General features: G+C 33.9%; 1 protein-coding gene across 5 annotated transcripts in view; it reads right to left on the reverse strand.

Moving 5' to 3' along the window:
- Nucleotides 1–3908: 3908 nt before the first annotated feature.
- Nucleotides 3909–21322, reverse strand: part of CCSER1 (coiled-coil serine rich protein 1) — a 1258994-nt gene continuing 1241580 nt past the window's right edge. For 4 of the 5 annotated variants that reach the window (XM_053216127.1, XM_053216129.1, XM_027060839.2 and 1 more), the window contains one exon: nucleotides 3909–4609. In XM_053216127.1, coding sequence (XP_053072102.1) covers nucleotides 4124–4609 — 486 coding nt within the window. In that variant the 3' untranslated portion in view covers nucleotides 3909–4123. The remainder of the gene's footprint in view (nucleotides 4610–21322) is intronic. The other variant, XM_027060840.2, reaches the window with a different exon arrangement.

Raw genomic sequence — 21322 nt, forward strand, 5'->3', positions numbered from 1 at the left:
TTGATAGTTGGCTGTTTGCTCTTCTGCCATATTGTAATTTAGCTTTGTATAAGACCCCAAACAGCTTATATTTTCTATGATCCCTGCCATGTGTGGAGATATAGCCTAGAGTTGGCATGACAAAGTTAGCTCATGGAAAATGAACAAGATACGAAAAAAGTTTAAATTCCAGGAGGTATAAATTTCCAAAGAATACCTAATGAACGATTACCTGTTTCTTATACTAAACACACAAGAAAACAAACAAAAATATAAAAGACCTGTTGATAATGCCTAGAGTCAACTCCCAGAATGCAATTAAACTCTTGGTATAAATGAATTGGTACTGCATTTAAACAGATGTATCACCCAGGGAAAAGCCTCCACCTTGGGGGATGTGATTTAGTCACATGGATGGCAATTACAGACAGCACTTTTAGATATTCCTCTTTCTTTTTCTACTTTGAACCACATGAAGTTGTAAGGGCTGCTTTGAAGTGCTTCCTAGTTCTCTAGATATGCAAAATGTACAATTCTGAAAGTGCAAGTGTGGGACAAAATTGAGATTATTAGATTATAATTAAAAGATTATACTCGGTATGCCAAGTTACTCACTGTAATGGGTTAATATTTTTTGATAATGGGTAAGGTGATGATGAATGTGGAGAAATACTACTTGCCATTCAATAAATTGCTGTTACTGTTCCATCACCAGGTAAGTTAGTAAGAAAGTTCTTGGGAGGACCAGTGGAATGCAGTTATTTGTCTTGGGGATGTAGTCCTTCAATACATGATAATTTAAAACTATCAACATCGGGTGGGGGGGAAGGTAGTGTCTCTATTAAACACACATAAGTAAGAAATTTTAAAGGTGAAATTTCCCTTGAATTCAGTGAATTCTTTCGAATTCAGTAACACCCAGGAAGTAATGACAACAGGCTAGGATTAAACCTTGGAAAATACAGATTACAAACCCAGCATAATCATGAAAATTTGTAAGCGTTTTAAATTAGGTAGTATGGACATGTCTACAAATGTTTAATGTCAATCCTTAAGTGACAAAAACAAGTTGAATAATGTGTGTCTCTAGGTTCTTACCCTGAGCATATTGATACTGGTGGATTCATACCTTTAGCATTGCAGCTACAGTTTTATGGTGTCATTTGCACAAAGACTACGGTGCTCCAAAGAAGCAAAAATAGTTGGAGAGATAATCCACAATTTTGCTATGACTCTGTTAGCATATAAAATTATTCAAAAAAAATCACTGAGTTCATAGAAAGAGTTGCATGTTTCAACAATTACAAAAATGGGAACAGTTTATTTCAGGTGGAAACAGCTTTTCCTCAAGGAAGATCTCTTCTTAACTGTCCTTTGAAACACATTCTAAATTCAGAAGAGACAATTTGCAGCAGAAGTTTTACAGGATTGCTTAGGCTTAGCTACACACACACATGCACAGAAGAAAGAGGAAGGGAAAGAAAAGACAACTGCTTCCATCAGAAAAACAAGCACTTTTTCCCCCTGGTGTCATGTCTTTGGATATGTACCGCCTTGGAGAAATGTATAAATCATTTTTATACATGGAACTGCCTTAGAAAACTAGAGATTTTAGTACAAAGAAATCAGTTTGCTGAAAGAATGCCCACACGCCATTGTTACGAGTTACTATATATACACAAGAGGAACTTACAAAGGACCCCTGTTTTACAGTTACTGATGTACATTAGCATAGTGGGCTTATACCTTCTCCAGGCCTGAGTTACACTTAGTATTACAAATAATATTATAACAATGCTGAAAATACTGATACAAAACAGCTTTAAGATGATATTTCCAAAAAATACCCCTCCTTTTAAAATTGAACTGTTGAATCCAGGTTTTCTTTTTGAATGTTTCAGCTTTAAAAAAGATTTTTCAAGAAAATACTAGTGTTTAAAACATCTCTTAAAATGTCTATTAAATGACAGATTTTCTTAAATAGACTATTTTTTACAAAGCATAATTCAAAAGTCTATCTTTCAAGAAAACAAAACTATAAACTCCAAAAGTCCAAATCAAAAACATTATTTGTGATACATAGTTCTTCCATATCCTGGGAAAAAATCCTTGATTATTTTATCGTGCTAATTTATTTACAGACTTCAAATACTCTAGCAACACACGAACATTCAGGAGAAATGAAGCTGAGTTCCACAATTAATAATCATAATTTGTATCATTTCTTAAATATTGCCCAGCCCTGAATGTGTATCTGCTTGAATATTAAGCATCTGAAGTATGGGGGAGTTTTAGATAGCAGTCTCATTAAGCCGAGCAAATTTCTGTGTGTATTGTTTTCTTGGCAGAATTACAAACACACAAAGAAACAAAACGTTTGGCAAACATTTGACTTGATGCACATGTACCTTCCTTTGGAAAATCATAATTAAAAGTATAACATTTCCACTAGACTCTTTACTCTTACCAATTTAAATCAAAGTGTAAAAAATTATCAAAGTTTAATCATTAAAGCTGGGGGAAATGTAGTGGCTTTTCCCCAAAGTATTGAGCTCAAACCCATTTTTGTATTAAGAGATGCATTTCATACACAGCTTCGATTTAAGCAGATTAGTCAGATGCCATGCTAAAACTGCTATCTTAATTTCCCTTTATTCATTTCATTTGTACATGCTGATGGATTCTATCTTCCAAAGAATGCAAGGGAAACAGATCATGCAGTACGTATGACAACGTCAATTTGCATGGACTATGCCTAATGTGGATAAACTTACTAGCTTTTATCTTTGTACAAGAAAATTGCAGCCCTGATTCTTACTGTTTTAAATCTATTTATTTAATTTATTTATTTACTTATTTATTTCTATAGCTGCATACAGCTCTGTGATTAATGAAACATAAAGGAATTGTTTAGATTTATTGATCTATCTCATGTGCACTTAAGTATAAAACATATCAGGCCTCGTTTGTTAAAGAAAAGTGTTTCCCGTCAAATGAGTTTTAAATATTTCTGTTAGAGATTTATTTCTAAGATCAAATTGCCAAAGTTGACATATATTTTACTTTTTCTTCTAAATCTAGATGACTGAATTGTCAGAATAGTGTATACTGGGCTACCAAGAAACTGACTTTCTGTTCCTCAACTCATCATGTAGAGTCATTGATATACAATGGGCAAAACTGGACATACATAAAAATAAGTGAAAATGTTAAAAAAAATACAAAGAAAGTGAAATAAAATGGTTTTCTTAGAATGTTCCATCCTTCATATTTTAAAAAATACACTGATACTGCCATGACAGTGACTCAAAGAGTACAGCATGTCACGCTTTATGCATCATTTGACAAAATTCAGTCAACTTTACCACCTCACTGTGTTATATCATACTATTTCAACATCTATAGCAAAATGGGAAGCAAAAATTTTTCAAAGATCAGAGCTGTCATTCTCTATTTGGATAGCAATTACTCAGTCTGAAATCCTTTGTGAACCAGTATGAACTAAACATTTAGAGGATAAAAGAAATAGCCATTTCCCCCTTAATAGTATGGCAAGATAAGCTTGAATGTATGTAATAGAGAGACAAATGTGTCTCTAGGTTACATGCAAGCAAGCTTCATTCTTGAAATAAATACACATCAAATATAAGACTTTAAAATCCCTCTTTTCTTCTCCTTCTATTAACTATGTAATTTAAAATTCTTTACAGTTCCTTTACCTATTTATTCCTCACGTCTATTTTCACAGTAACACCATTAAGTGAACAGAGTGCTATTTGATATTACCTTCGGAAACATCAATGCAGATAAGTGACTGATAAAGATAAATTATGGACTATATAAACCAACAAGATGGTCCCATTTATTATATATATGTATATATGTGTGTGTGTATATATATGTATATGTTTATATATATACATATATATACACACACACATATATATATGTCTTCAATGCTATTAAACCTAATTCAATTAACATGCCTGAACCTTCATTCTAAAAAATAAAAAAAAGTGCACAATTCTTTGTTTATAACTAAAAATAAAAAAAGTAGTAAGAATGTGACAATTTAAATGTGAGCTATGCACGAGAAACACTAACCATCCTTACCCTACCCAGAGACGGGAACAGGGTGATTTAATTACCCATCCTGCTGGCCTAGAGTTTGCAGCTCCGTGGTGTGTAAATTGTGATGGAGAAAAACATTCTTCCTGCTGTACATGTGTAAAGAGATTGGCCCTCTGGGTGGTTGTCCAAACCTTCCTGTGAATGTTGAATGCTGTCGGGCCACAACAGCTGGGTCCTTTGGTTTCTCTGAGAAGGCAGAGGACCCTTCGGTCTTAGCTGTTGGCTTCAGAGAGTTTTGCCCTCCAGTGGCCCGTAAATTCTGGGTGACCTCTGATGTGAGGGTTTCATAAGTTCCTCTTGAGTGTTTGATAACTTCCACTAGTTCCTTGTCCTTCAAAAAATTACTTAAACATAGACTTGATAGTTGACAGGTCTTACTTTTGTAGGGGCTTGTCTGGTCAGCTGCTGTGTATCTAAAACGGTCCTCGGTGGGAGTATGCATTGCTTTTCTGTCCCTTGTGCTGAGACTTTGGCTCACAATTCGATTTCGATACGTAGCCTAAAGACACAGAAAGGAAAAGATGTCTTTAAAAAATACATTCATAGCATACATCGAATACAGAGTGGTATTTTCACATTTGTGTACAAAACTCTAAATTTTCAACAAGACTTAATACACATATATATATATATATATATATACACACACACACACACACACACATATATGTGTATATATATATTTCATGAGATTAAACTTCCCAGTGCAGTACTGCTACAAATTGTGGTTAAATGGATAATTTACTATAAAAGACATTTTTTAAAATAGTTTTTTTTGGAGCAGTTTAGTTTTACAACAAAATTGAGAGGAAAGTACAGAGATTTCTCTTATACCCCCTGCTCCACACAATCATAATCTCCCCCATTATCAACATCAGTCACCAGAATGGTACATTTTTTTTTCACCAATGATAAAACTACAGTGACACATAATTAATATAAGTCCATAGTTTACCTTAGGGTTCACTCTATGAGCTGCACATTCTATAGGTTTGAACAAATTTATAATGACACTTACCTATTAAAATATCATACAGACTACTTTCACAGCCTAAAAATCCTATGTGCTCTGCCTAATAATCTCTTACTTCTCCCCTGAACCCTGGGAACCACTGATCTTTTTATTGTCTCCATAGCTTTGCCTTTTCCACTATGCTGTATAGTTGCAATTATACAGTATGTATGTAGTCTTTTCAGGTTGGCTTATTTCACTTAGCAACATGTATCTAAATTTCCCTCATGTTTTTTCATGGCTTGATAGCTTATTTCTTTTTAGTGTTGAACTAAAAGGCCTTTTGAAATTTGTTTAATTTCCTAAATTTGAATTCTATAGTTTCATCTGAGGATTCAGATTACTTTACTAAGTAATACACACTCCTAAATGAGGCTAATCATTTTTGTTGAATGTAAAATATTTAAGTATATCCTAAGAGAGTTTTAGAACTACCAGTATCATGATTTGTATCAGCAAGGTGGTAACCTAGAAAATTAAGGAACCAAAAACGAAGTCACTACAATGACCTAAGGAGAACAACAGAACACTTAGAAAAAATTTCAGCAGGGGTTTAACTTAGACTTTTGGTTGTACTTTGTTAATCAGAAAAAATCTGGCCAATGAGTATATACTATCTTCTTCCTCACAAGAACTTTGTATTATAATGATAGAAACAAGGCATAGGGGCTCCTGGGTGGCTCAGTCAGTAAGCTTTTGACTCTTGGTCTCAGCTCAGGTCATGATCTTGCTGTTTGTGGATTCAAGACCCGCATGGGGCTCTGCCTTGGCAACGCAGAGCCTGCTCTCCCTCTGTCTCTGCCCCTTCCCCACGTGTGATGCCTCTATCTCTCTCAAAATAAACAAACTTAAAAAAATAAAGAAACAAGGCATAGCTCATTGAATCATGGTACAGAGGAAGCAAAGATTATAAGCTGGCACCAGAAATCCTTTTGAAGAGAGCCCTGGCTTGATTTAGAAACATAAGCCGAGATAGAAATTGACGAGCTGGTTTACAGCTTCAGAGGCAAAAAGTGATAGATGTATTATATTATATAGAAGGAGGAAAGAGAAGAGTGTAGAGTAATGCAGTAGGATGGTACACAAGGTGCTAAGGAAGCCAATGAAAATTTCTTCATATTTGCCATCTAGATGGTGTTATTTTAAATACTTATCATTTCATTGATCCCTAGAAAACCATTTCTCCAAAAGTGATCTCTGTATTGAGTCCCAATTTGCTTATCCAGCTGTCATCACTTTGATTAATTAAATATATTTGACATAAAACCAAATCAAACTTGATTCTGAAACCTATTCTTCCCCAAATGCCCTCATTCTCAGTAAATGGTGCCACTATCAAGCCAACACTTGAAAATTACCTTTGCTTTCTCTTTTCCTCATGTCCCTTTAAATCAAGTTCTTGCTGATGTGCTGCAAAAATGCAACCTCAAGTCATCCACTTTTCTTACATACACCCTATCTTCCTAACTCAATTCTCTGGCACATATTAAGCATTTAAGAAATGTTGAATAAAGTTTATCTGCTTGAGATAATACTTAGTGAGTATATATTATATTCCAAGCATTATTCTAGTACTCTTACATATTTAATTGTCACAAGAGTCTTTTGAGGTAGCTTTTATTATCCCTATTACAGGCATATCTTGGAGATGCTGCAGGTTTAATTCCAGACCACTGCAATAAAGCTAATATCACAATAAACAAGTCAAATGATTTTTTTTAGTTCCCAGTGCATACAAAATAATGGTACACAATAGTCTATTAAGTATGTAATAGCATTCTGTCTAAAAAAACAATGTATATATATTCACTGAAAATATTTTATTGCTAAAAAATTCTGTCTTCTAAGCTTTCAGGGAGTGGATTTTTTTTTTTTTTTTTTTTTTTTTTTTTGCTGGTGGAAGGTCTTGCTCTGACATTGCTGGCTGCTGACTTAGGGTGGTTGTTGCTCAAGGTTGGAGTGACCAGCCACTTCTTAAAATAAGACAATGAAGTTTGTTGCACTGATAGACTCTTCGTTTCACAAATTATTTCTCTATACCATGTCATGTTGTTTCATAGCATTTTACTCACAGAACTTGTTTCAAAATTGGAGTCAATTCTCTAAAATCCTGCTGCTGCTTTGTCAACTAAGTTTATGTAATATTCTATATCCTATGCTGTCATTATAACAGTTTCATAGCATCTTCACCAGAAGTAGTTTCTATCTCAAGAAACTGCTTTCTTTGCTCATCCATAAGAAGCAACTCTTCATACATTAAAGTTTTATCATGCGATTTCAGCAATTCAGTCACATTCAGTCTCCAATTCTGATTCTAGCTCTCTTGCTCTTTCCACCACATCTGCACTTACTTCCTTCACTCAAGTCTTGAAGCCCTCAGTCATCCATGAGGGTTGGAATCAACTTCTTGAAAACTCCTGTTAATGTTGACTTTTTACCTCTTCCCATGAACCATGAATATTCTTAAAGACTTTTGGAATGGTGAATCCTTTCCATAAGGTTTTCAATGGATATGCCAAGATCCATCAGAGGAATCACTATTTGTAGCAGCAGCTATAGCTTTACAAGATGTATTTCTTAAATAATGAGACTTGAAAGTTGAAATGACTCCTTGATCCATGGGCTGCAAAATGAATGTTGTTTTAGCAGGTATAAAAACATCAATCCCGTTGTTGCATATCTCGAACAGAGCTCTTGAATGACCAGTTGCATTGTCAATGGTTATTTCAAAAGGAATCTTTTTTTTTTCTGACTCTAGGTCTCAACAGTGGGCTTAAAATATTCACTAAGCCATGCTGTAGACAGATGTACTGTCATCCAAGCTTTGTTGTTCCACTTATAGAGCACAGGCAGACTATATTTCATATAAGTTTTAAAGTTCCTAGGATTTTCAGAATGGTAACAGAGCACTGGCTTCAACTTGAAGTCACCAGCTGCATTAGCCCCTAACAAGAGAGTCAGCCTGTCCTTTGAAGGTTTGAAGCCAGGGATCGACTTCTCCTCGCTAGCACTGAAAATCCTAGATGGCATCTTCTTTCAATAGAAGACTGTTTGACTACATTGAAAGTCTGTTGTTTGGTATAGCTACCTTCACTCATTATCTGAGCTAGATCTTCTAGATAACTTGCTAGAACTTCTAAGTCAGCACTTGCTGCCTCACCTTGCACTTTGATATTATAGAAATGGTTTCTTTCCTTAAACCTCATGAACCAGACTCTTGTAATTTCATACTTTTCTTCTTCAGCTTCCTTACCTCTCAGCCTTCACAGAATTGAAGAAAGTCGGGGCCTTGCTGGGGATTAGGCTGTGGCTTAAGGGAATGTTGTAGCTGGCTTGATCTTCATCTCAGACCACTAAAGCTTTCTCCATATAAGCAATAAGTTTATTTCACTTTTTTTTTAATCATTCATGTGGTTACTGGTGTAGCACTTTTATTTATTATTATTATTTTTTATTTTAGAGCATGCAGAGTGGGGGAAGAGGGGCAGAGGGAGAGAGAGAATTTTAAGCAGGCTCCACGTTCAGAACCAGCTGGACACAGACCTCAGGATCATGACCTGAGCAGAAATCAAGAGTTGGGCACTAAACCGACTGAGCCACCCAGGTGCATTTAATTTCCCTCAAGAAGTTTTCCTTTACAGTCACAATTCGGCTGTTTGGCAAGAGACTGTGCAATCAGGCTCTCTTGGCTTTCCATGTGTCCTCTTCACTAAGCTTAGTCATTTCTAGATTTTGACATAAGTTGAGAGATGTGCAACTCTTTCTTTACCTTGGCCACTTGGAGGCCACTGTAGTGTTACTAATTGTCATAATTTCAATACTGTTGTGTCCCAGGGAATAGGGAGGCTCAAGGACAGGGGGAGAGAGTTGAGGGAGTGGCTGGTTGGCAAAACAGTCAGAACACACACAACATTTATCATTTCCCATCTTATATAAGTGCAGTTTGTGGCATCCTAAAAATACAACACTAATCATAGAGGACTAGGACAAATATAAAAACAATGACTATTTTAAAATATTGCAAGATTACAAAAATGTGACACAGAGACAGAAAGTGAGCAAATGATGTTGGAAGAATGGTGCTCATGGAATGGCTCGTGCAGCACAAAGCTTCAATCTGTAAAAAATGTGAAGTGCAATGAAACAAGGTATGGATGTATATTGACTGGAAAATGGAAGTACAGTGAGTTTGTATCCCTGCAGATAGTGTGGGATAGACAATCTGCTTGATTTAACACCAGTTACTGGCCTCCCAGTATTTCCACATATTTCTAAAATGTATCACAACTTACTAAAATTTGCTAAAATACATACAGAACAATACTGTAACTTAAACTCATGCTTGAAGGTTATCATTAATCAGATGAATCTCCGCAATTTTCCATAAAACTAGAGCATGTTAGGGGATATCTTCAGGCTGTCCTTATACTCCGTGATTTCAAATTGAGATATTTTGCTAAACATTCCTTTTCTCTTTCTTTCTTTTTAAATACTGTCTTCAGGGGCGCCTGGGTTGCTCAGTTGGTTAAGCGTCTGACTTCAGCTCAGGTCACGATCTCGCAGTTGGTGAGTTTGTGCCCCGTGTCAGGCTCTGTGCTGACAACTCAGAGCCTGGAGCCTGCTTCGGATTCTGTGTCTCCCTCTCTCTCTGCCCCTCCCCCACTCATTCTCTCTCTCTCTCTCTCTCTCTCTCTCTCTCTCTCTCTCTCAAAAATAAACATTTAAAAAATACTTCTTCAGGTTTGTAGTAAACTGTGATTTTAACTTTCTTACCTTTATTTTTTTCTTTAATTTCAGTATAGTTAATATACAAGGTTATATTAGTTGCAGATGTACAATACAATGATTCAATGGTGCCTCAGTGGTGCAGTTAAGTGTCCACCTCTTGATCTTAGCTCAGGTCATGATCTTATGGCTCCTGAGTTTGAGCCCTGCGATCAAGAGCCTGCTTGGGATTCTGTCTCTCCTTCACCCTGCCTTCTCCCCACTTGTGCGTGTATGCACTCTCTCTCTCGTCTCTCTCTCTCTTGTTCTGTCTCTCAAAAATAAACATTAAAAAAATACAATAATTCAACGTTCCATATATTACTCAGTGCTAACCAAGATATGTATACTCTTAATCCGCTTCACCTATTTCACCCATCTCCCCACATATCTCCCCTTAGGTAACCCATTGTTAGTACCCTGTAGCTAAAAGTCTGCATTTTTTTCTTTTTCTTTCTTTTTTCCTTTGCTTTCTTTCTTTTTTTTTTTTTAACGTTTATTTATTTTTGAGACAGAGAGAGACACAGCATGAACAGGGGAGGGGCAGAGAGAGAGGGAGACACAGAATCTGAAACAGGCTCCAGGCTCTGAGCGGTCAGCACAGAGCCCGACGCAGGGCTCGAACTCACAGACTGTGAGATCATGACCTGAGCAGAAGTCAGACGCTTAACCGACCAAGCCACCTAGGCGCCCCTCCTTTGCTTTCTTTCTTAAAATCCACATATAAATGAAATCATATGGAATTTTTCTTCCTCTGATTAGCTTATTGTGTTTAGCATTAAACTCTCTAGATCCATTTATGCTGTTGTAAATGGCAGGATTTCATTCCCTTTAACGACTGGATAATACTCTAGATCTATACCACATCTTCTTTATTTATCTATGGATTAATACTTGAGTTGCTTCCATAATTAGACTATTATAAATAATGCAATAAACATAGGAGTGCATTTATCTCTTTAAATTAGTGTTTTCAGTAAATTAGTATTTCAGTAAATACCCAGTAGTGCAATTACTGGATCATAGGGTAGTTCTTTTTTTTTTTTTTTTTTTAATTTTTGAGGACCCTCCATACTGTCTTCCAAAGTGGCTGTACCAGTCTGCATTCCCAAAAACAGTGCAAGATAGTTCCTTTTTCTTCACATCCTTGCCAACACCTGTTGTTTCTTGTGTTTTTAATTTTAGTTATGCTGACAAGTATAAGGTGATATCTTGTAGTTTTGATTTGCATTTCCCTGATGTTGAGAAATGTTGAGCATCTTTTCATGTGTTTGTTGGCCATTTGTATGTCTTCTTTAGAGAAATGTCTGTCATGTCTTCTGGAATATTTTTTTATTTTTTGGATTTTTTATTTGGATTATTTTGGGGGGATTATTTAATTTTAGGGGTGTTGTAGAAGACTTGTAGAAGTTCTTTATATATTTTGGATACTAATCCTTTGTTGGATCTATCCTATTCACTAGGTTGCCTTTTAGTTTTGTTTGTTGTTTCCTTCTGCTGTGCAGAATCTTTTTAATTTTATGTAGTTCCTATAGTTTATTTTTGCTTTTGTTTCCTTTGCCTCAGAAGACCTATCCAGAAAGAAGCTGTTACAATAGATATCCAGAGGAATTACTGCGTCTAATCTCTTTTAGGATTTTTATGGTTTCAGGTCTCACATTTAGGTCTTCAATCCATTTTGAGCTTATTTTTGTGTATGGCATTAGATAGTGGTCCAGTTTCATTCCTTTGCATGTAGCTGTCTGGTTTTCACACCACCATTTGTTGAAGAGTGCCTTTTACACACTGCATATGCTTACTTCCCATGTTGAAGATTAATTGACCATACAATGATCTGTGAATTTCAGGGCTTTCAATTCTGTTCCATTGATCTATGTGTGTTGTGGCAGTACCATACTGTTTTGATTACTACAGCTCTGTAGTATAACTTGACATCTAGAATTGTGATACCTCCAGTTTTGTTTTTCTTTTTCAAAATTGCTTTGGATATTTGGTTCTTTTGTGGTTCATTCAAATTTTAGAGTGGTTTGTTCTACTTCTGTGAAAAATACTATTGGTGTTTTCATAGGGATTGCATTAAATCTATGGATTGCTTTGGGTAGTATATATTATTAGACACTTTAACAATACTTGTTTTTCCAGTCTGTAAGCACAGAATATCTTTCCATTTGTGCCATCCTCAGTTTCTTTCATTGATGTTTTATACTTCTCAGAGTATAGGTATTTCACCTCCTTGGTTAAGTTTATTTCTATGTATTTTATTATTTTTTTTGCTGCAATTGTAAATGGGATTGTTTTCTTAATTTCTCTTTCTGCTGCTTCATTATTACTGTATAGAAATGCAACAGATTTCTGTACAATGATTTTGTGTCATGTGAACTCAGTGAATTCACTTATCAGTTCTAGTTGTTTTTGGTGTAATCTTCTCAGGTTTTGTATATAGAGTATCATATGATCAGCAAATAGTGAAAGTTTTACCTCTCTCTTACCAATTTGGACACCTTTTATTTCTTTTTGTTGTCTGATTGCTAAATCTAGGACTTCTAGTACTATGTTGCATAAAAGTAGTGAGAGTGAACATTCTTGTCTTGTTCATGATCTCAGAAGAAAAGTTCTCAGTTTGTCCCCATTGAGTTTAATGTTAGCTGTGGGTTTTTCATACATGGCCTTTGTTATGTTGAGATATGTTCCTGTAAACCTACTTTGGTGAGGGTTTTTACCATGAATGGATGTTGTACTTTGTCAAATGCTTTTTCTCCATTTACTGAAATGATCATATTTTTTTCATTGATGTGATGTATACATTGATGGATTTGCAAATATGGAACCACTCTATATCCCAATAAAAAATTCCACTTGATCATGGTGAATGATTTTTTTAAATATATTGTTGGATTCAGTTTGAAAATATTTTGTTGAGTATTTTTGCATTTATGTCCATGAGAGATATTTGCCTGTAGTTATCTGTTTTTTGTGTGGTCTTTATTTGGTTTTGGTATCAGTGTAATGCTGGCCTCATGTAATGAATTCAGATATTTTGCTCTCTCTTCTGCTTTTTGGGAAAAAAAAATGAGAAGACTAGGTGTCAACTCTTCTTTAAATATTTGGAAGAATTGGCCTGTGAAGATACCTGCTCCTGGATTTTTGTTTGTTGGAAGTTTTTTGATTACTGATTCAATTTCATTGCTGGTAATCAGTCTGCTCAAAGTTTCTATTTCTTACTGCTTCAGTTTTGGTATGTTGTATGTTTCTAAGAATTTATCCATTTCTTCTAGGTTGTCCAATTTGTTAGTATATAATTTAATAATATTCTCTTATAATCCTTTGTATCTCTGTGCTATTGGTTGTTATTTCTGCTCTTGCATTTCTGATTTTGTTTGAGTGTTCTCTCTCTATTTTTAATGAGTCTGGCTAGAAGTTTATCAGTTTTATTCTTTTCAAAGAAACATCTCCTGGCTTAATCAGTTTGTTCTATTGGGTTGTTTTCTTTCTTTCTTTCTTTCTTTCTTTCTTTCTTTCTTTCTGTCTTTCTTTCTCTTGTTTTCTCTCTTTCTTTCTCTCTCTTTCTTTCTTTCGTTTTTTTGTTTAGTTTCTATATCATTTATTTCTTCTCTAATCTTTGTTTCCTCCCTTCTGCTGGTTTAGGGGTTTCTTGTTGTTTTGTAGCTTATTTAGGTGTAAGGTTAGTTCATTTATTTGAGGTATTTCATGCTTCTTGAGGTAGCCTTGTATCGCTATAAACTCTTTTTAGAACAAATTTTGTTGTATCCCAAAGATTTTGGAGCATTGTGTTTTCATTTTCATTTGTCTCCATGTATTGTCTTTTAATTTCCCCTTTGATTTCTTGGTTGACAGACTCATTGTTTAGTAGCATGTTAGTTAATATCCATGTGTTTGTGCTCTTTCCAAATTAGTTTCTTGTGGTTGATATCAAGTTTCATATAGCCTTGTGGTAAAAAAACAAACCAATAAAAAACATGGTGTGACTTTAATCTTTTGAATCTTGAATCTGTTGAGACTTGTTTCATGGCCTACTATGTGATCTATTCTGGAGAATGTCCCATGAGTGCTTGACAAGTATGTTTATTGTGCTATTTTTTTATGGAATGTTCTGAATATATCTGTTAAATCCATCTGACCCACTGTGTCATTCAAAGCCACTGCCTTATTGGTTTTCTGTTTGGATGATCTGATTGATGTAAGTAGGGTGTTAAATTCTCCCACTATTATTATATTAGTATCAATTAGTTTCTTCATGTTTGTTATTACTATTTTATGCATTTGGATGTTTTCATGTTAGGGGCATAAATATTTACCATTGTTATACCTTCTTACTGTGTTTTCCCATTTATGGATATATAGTGTCCTTCTTTATCTCTTGTGACAATGTTTGTTTTAAAGTCTATTTGTGTGAAATAAATATTGCTACCCTTGCTTTCTTTTGACATGCATTTGCATGTTAAACATTTCTTCATTCCCTCACTTTCAATCTGCATGTGTCTTTAGGTCTGTCTCTTATGGGCAGCATATAAGTGGTTTTTTGTTTGTTTGTTTTTTTAATCCATTCTGTCACCCTGTGTCTTTTCATTGGAGCATTAATTATTGATAGGTATACTTGTCTTGCCATATTGCTACTTGTTTTGCGGTTTTTTTTTTTTTTTGTAGTTTTCATTTGTTTCTTCTCTTGCTCTCTTCTCTCACCATCAGTTGGCCTTCTTTAGTGATATACTTGGATTCCTTTCTCTTTGTTTTTTGCATATCTATTATTAGTTTTTGATTTGTGGTTACCATTAGGTTTGTATATAACATCTTCTGCATATAGCTGTTTATAATGAGTTTATGATCACTTAAGTTTGAGCCCATTTTTTACTCCTCTCCCCACCACGTTTTAGGTATATGTTGTTATACTTTTATACTTTACATCATTTTATTTTTGGTTCCTTTTTTAGCTCCAATGTTACTTTGTGCATTTGAGACTTCTCTTGCTTCTTGAGGTAAGCCTGTCTTGCTATATACCTCCCTCTTACGACTGCCTTTGCTGAATCCCAAAGGTTCTAGAGTGTCATGTTTTCATTTTCATTTGCTTTCATGTATTTTTTTTAAATTTCTCTTTATTTCCCAGAAAAACCAATTAATTCTTTAGTAGGGTGTTAACCTCCATATATTTGTGGTTTTCCCAATTTTTTTATTGTGGTTGGCTTCAAATTTCATAGTGTTGTGGTATGAAAATATGTATGGTATGATCTCAAATTTTTGTACTTGTGGATGCCTGATTTGTGACATTCCGGAGAATGTTCCATGTGCACATGAGAAGAATGTGCATTCTGCTGCTTTAGGATGAAATATTCTGAATATATCTGTTAAATCCATCTGGTCTAGGTATCACTCAAAGCAATTGTTTACTTGTTGATTTTTCTGCTTAAACAATCTATCCATTGCTATAAGTAGGGTTTTAAAATCCCCTACTATTATAGTATTATTATTGATGATTTTCTTTATATTCATAGTTGTCTTCAATTAGGCAAGTGGTTTGGAGCTTTATACTCTGGCATCAACTAGTTATTGGACATTGGCAGCCTCTGGGAAAGGGGTGTAACCTTTTCTATTCTCTTTTCTTTTTTCTTTTCTTCTCTTCTCTTCTCTTCTCTTCTCTTCTCTTCCCTTCCCTTCTCTTTCTTTCCTCTCTTCTTATTTGAGGGAAAAGTCCCCAAGAGGAACTTATTTTTTAAGTGCTATTATCTGCCAACATTAGATCTTAAAGAAATGAACATTCATTCAATTCTCTTCCAATTCTACATTTAGAATATAAAATTTTACATGTTTTGGAACATGTTTAGACAAACATAGGAAAGATACTCTTGAATCAAAATACAAAAATATACTTTGGCACATATATATTTGTATATTGTTACCCTGGCACAGATGGAAATAATTTCCTAAACATGCTGCTAATTGATGTTAATTCCTTCTGAAGCTCTTTGGGATCACATCTGCCAAAGAGAATTTTCACTACATATGCCTAGCCACATCTTTCTCAAAACTAGAATTAAATTAAATTATACTCACATAATTGTTAGTTTGTAGATGTTTTAGTTATCAAATAACTATTTTATTATCTATTCTTAAACTTCCTAGAAGATTAATGGATGGCAAATTTAATGATTAATCAGTCAAATGTGAACATTATAATACAGTGAGTTTTATTTCCCTATAATTTTTTTCTCTAATTTTTTCACTGGAGCCATATACTCTGCATTTTATTGAATTTAAGGTGATGGATTTTAAAACACATTATTTTATATACTATTAAGAAAAGTAAAACAAAAAATTAAAACAAAACACATGATGCTAATTAAAAACAAATGAAAACCATGTTAACTTCCTTATTACAACTGGTGTGACCTATCAACCCGTCACACCAGCCTCTTATTGTATTTTCTTTTGTCTTCAGTTCCTTTTCTTAGGTTTGATAGATAGTCCTTTTGCATTCATCTCAATGATACAGCTTTGTTAGATATGATGATATTCTCTTTTTACATTTCATAAAGCATTTTGTTTCTGAAGGGAGTATGGAATTGAAGGCATGGTATACCTTTCCATTTGTTTGTGTTGTCTTCACTTTCTTTCATTAATGTCTTCTAGTTTTCAGAGTATAGTTCCCCCCCCCCTCATTGGTTACGTTTATTCCTAACTATTTGTTATTTTTGGTGTAATTGGAAATGAGTTGTTTTCTTAATTTATTTCCGCTACTTTGTTATTAGTGTATATAATTGCAACAGATATCTGTATATTAATTTTGTATCCTGCAACTTTACTGAATTCACTTATCAGTTTTTTAGTTTTTTGGTGGAGTCTTTAGGGTTTTCTATATATAGTATCATGTTTTCTGCAAATAGAAATGGTGTTACTGCTTCTTTATCAATTTGGATACCTTTAATTTCTTTTTCTTGTCTGATTGCTGCAGTGAGGAATTCCAGTACTATGTTGAATACAAACAGTGAAAGTGGACATTCTTGTATTGTTCTTGAACTTAGGGGAAAAGCTTTCAGTTTTTCAACATTGAGTTTGATGTTAGTTGTGGGTTTTGCATATATGGCTGTTATTATGTTAAGGTATGGCCCCTCTAAACTTGTTGAGAGTTGTCATGAATAGATGTTGTACTTTATAAAATGCTTTTTCTTCATCTAATGCAATGATCATAGGGTTTTATCATTCTTCGTATTATTATGATGTATCTCATTGACTTGAGAATATTGAACCACCACTGCATACCTAGAATAAATCCCACTTGATCATAAGTGATTTTTTAATACATTGTTAAATTTGGTTTGCTAATACTTTGCTGAGGATTTTTTTGTCTGTGTTCATTAGAAATACTGGCCTGTAATTTACTTTTTGTAGTTTCTCTGTGTCTTTGGTTCTGGTATCAGGGTAATTCTGGCCTCATACAATGAAATTGTAAGTTTTTCATCCTCATTTTGGAAAATATTTTTTGGAATAGTTTGAGAAGAATACGCATTAACTCTTCCTTAAATGTTTGGTAGAATTCACCTGTGAATGCATCTGGTCTTGGACTTTTGTTTGTCAGTAATTTTTTGCTTAGTGGTTTAATTTCATAAATTAGTAATTGGTCTGTTCAAGTGATCTATTTCTTCCTAATTTAGTTTTAGAAGATTGTGCATTTCTATGAATTTATTCCTTCTAGGTTGTCCAATTTGTTGGCATATAATTTTTCATAATATTCTGTTATAATGCTTTATATTTTGAATCCTCTCCCTTTTTTCCTTGAGAAATCTGGCTAAAGGTTATCAATTTTATCTTTCCTGAGAACCAGCTCCTGACTTCATTAATCTTTTCTATTGTATTTGTAGTCTCAGTTTCATTTATTTCTGCACTAACCTTTATTATTTCTTTCTTTCTACTAGCCTTGGGCTTTGTTTGTTCTTCTTTTCTAGCTCCTTTGAGTATAAATTTAGGTTGTTTGAGATTTTTCTTGTTTCTTGAGGTAGGCATATATCACTATAAAATTACCTCTTAGAACTGCTTTTGCTGTATTCCAAAGAGTTTTTGAACCACTTTGTTTTCATTTTCATTTGTTTCCATGTATTTTTCTTATTTCCTCTTTGATTTTTTGGTTGATTTTTTTCATTGCTAAATACCATATGGTTTCCCTTTTGTTTTTGTGTTCCTTTTCAGAATTTTTCTTGTAATTGATTTCCAGTTTCACACTAAAGTCAGAAAAAAATCTTGATATGATTTGATATGATTTTGCTCTTATTAATTAAGACTTGTTTTGTGGCCTAACATGGGAAACATTTCTGAAGAATATTGTATGTGACCTTGGAAATAATGTGTTCTGCTGTTTTGGATTCTGTATATATCTGTTAGGTCCATCTTGTCTGATATGTTGCTCAAAGCCACTGTTTTCTTATTGGTTTTCTGTCTGAATGATCTATCCATTGATGTAAGTGGATGATGGTATTACTGTCCATTTCTCCCTTTATGACTAGAGTATTTGCTTTAGGTATTTAAGTGCTTCTATGTGTGGTGCATACATATTTACTATTTTTATATCCTCTTTGTGGATTGATCCCTTTATCATTATCAGTGCCCTTGTTTCCTGATACTGACTTGGGGTTTTGTTTGTTTTAGAGAGAGAGTGTACCTGTGAGCAGGGGAGAGGGGCAGAAGGGGATATATTTCTATCTCTATCTCCATCTCTATCTCTATCATCTCTATCTACCTATCTATCATCTGTCTGTCTGTCTATCTATCTGAGAGAGAGAGAGAGAGAGAGAGAGAGAGAGAGAGAGAAATCTGAAGCAGACTCCATGCTTAGCACAGAACCTGATGAGGGGCTCAATCCCATAACCCTGGGATCATGACCTGAGCTGAAATCAAGAGGTGGACACTCAACTGACTGAGTCACCAGGTGCCACTCTACAGACTTTGTTTTAAAGTCTATTTTATCTAAGTATTGCTACCTGATTTTTTCCCCTTCATTCCCATTTGCAAGATATGTTTTTCTTCCTTTGATCTTTTGATTTTCAGTGTGTATGTGTCCTCAGGTCTGAGGTGAGTCTCTTGTAGGCAGCATATATATAGGTCTTGGTTTTTATCCATTCAGTCACCCTATGTCCTTTACTAGGAATATTTAGTCCATTTACATTTAAAGGAGTTACTGATTGTATGCATGGTTTCTTTTTTTCCTTGACTTTCTGTTTACAAAATAATTTGTTATAATACCAAATCATAGTAAAAGTTTTTTGAAAATATTCTTAAATGGTAATGCAACATATGTAGCATCAACATTGCATATAACTCAGCTGAGGAGAGGACGATATGAGAGTATGATAAAATCCACACATGTAAAACAATGTAAACTATGTTAACACTGCAATCTGATTGAAAGCATTGGTTGTAAGATTCATCTTGATTGTGTCCTTACTGATGCCAAAGAGATATACAGAAATCCTGCCAATGTACATAGCTCAATTTTTGCTAAGATGATCTGATGATATAATTAATAGGGGAGCAATATTTCAATTACTGATTAATGACAGATATAATTTCTTTCTGAAATTTTCTTTTTGTAAACTATATTGTAATTGCTAAAAATGGTATCAGGCAACAATTTTTTATGCTTCTATAATAGTTTCTTTTATGGGATATAATTATTTTGTTTGATTTTAAAATACATTTTTTGAAAATGTTATCCACTTCACAAAAAACAGTATTGTTTTACAACACAATTGTTACTAAAAAAATAGAAATACTTAAAACAATTCTCAAAAGCTAGCTAAAAAAATTGGCATTACATTAGAATAATTGCTAATGTTACAGTGTTTTAACAATATTTTTAATATTATTGCTGAAAACAGCATTATTTGAATTCAAAAAAGAAGAAATAAGTATGAAATTATGTTAAAATTAGTTAGTATTATTGGTCAGAGTTCTTATAGAGGGAGAGGCTAAATATTAACTCCTGGATAATTCATACTGTGAAATATGTCTCCTGAATAAGTTCATGGTTTCCTACTAATGAGCCCTCGAGATCAAGTAAGTAAGGTATGCAATGCAGAATCCAGTACGTTTTATTTAAGAATAGACACTTTGACCCTTACACATTACCACACCGAAGCCAACTAAAATAGAAGTGTCATAAGTGCAGGGATTTTGCCTGTCTTATTCAATGCTGAATTCACTGCTCCTAACAATGTCTGATATTTACTAGTAACTGCTTAATATTTATACAGTTTAAAGAAGAATATACTACCATGGGTCCTTTCCTACTGACATAGCTTATCTAATATGTAATGTTCTTTCCCTTACTATTTACCTTTCATTGGTAAGTTGATTGCTTTTGTCTATGTAGATTGATTTATTACCTGGATTTTTAACCACCGTACATTGGACATGTATATTTTGCTATCTTTCTTGAAAGCAGTGGGAAATGACTCTTCCCAAGGAAAATGTCAACTTTTCAGGGATGTTTTTTGTAGCCTCAAGTGCCCGTATCTTGTACCTTCCCCAATAAGTAAACAAAACATACTATGTAACTACAACATAAAACTAGAAGAAACAAGACTTTCATAACCACCAAAGCAATATGACATTATATTTCTAGCATTAGATATCAAAGCAACTGAAAAAAATCTCTGTAAGTGCATGTTGTCAATACTGTAGAACATTAACTGGAAGGGAGTTATTGTAGAGCAGCAGTTCTAAATCTCTTTTTTTCCCTATTTGTTAACATGACAAATAGAGACACATTTCTTTGGCCAAAACCAGAGCTATGAAAATTCTCACATTAAAATATTAACTCATCTCCCTTATCTTTTATTTATGCAAAAATTTGTATTTAGAAATGCAAAGAAAGCACAGAATCTTTTCTAATTTATAAAAGGAATAAATTTTGGTGCTTTAGTAGTAACAGCAACATATTACTTAAAATATAGATTCAACAAATGACTGCGACTGATTTGACATTGGCCTGGTAACCTAAAGATTGAGTAGGTCATTTCAGTAGTGCAGAAAATAAGTGATAAAGGCACAAGCTGAGTCTGTGTAATAAATATTATATATAAATATATAATAAACACAATACAATAAATGAACAGAATGAACTTTATGATACATATATTTAATTGAAAATACGTCAGTATATACATCTAAAGGGCGAATAATAGAAACATTCAAAACTGCGATATCAAGAAGCCATCTCTATGAATTGGTAAATATGATTATATATATGGAAAGTGAAAGAAGGCATGTGCGAATACTACTCATTGAATAAAATATTAAAATTATAAATGTCTTAAATGTATTTCCATTTTCTTTATGTTTAAGTGTATATTAATAATTACCTAAATTATTTTATTGTAATTTAATCCCAATATAATCTAGATTGCAACTGTTTTTTTTTAATTTTGCATA

The sequence above is a fragment of the Acinonyx jubatus genome, chromosome B1 (genome assembly GCF_027475565.1).
Source record: "Acinonyx jubatus isolate Ajub_Pintada_27869175 chromosome B1, VMU_Ajub_asm_v1.0, whole genome shotgun sequence".
In the NCBI taxonomy this organism is placed as follows: Eukaryota; Metazoa; Chordata; class Mammalia; order Carnivora; family Felidae; genus Acinonyx; species Acinonyx jubatus.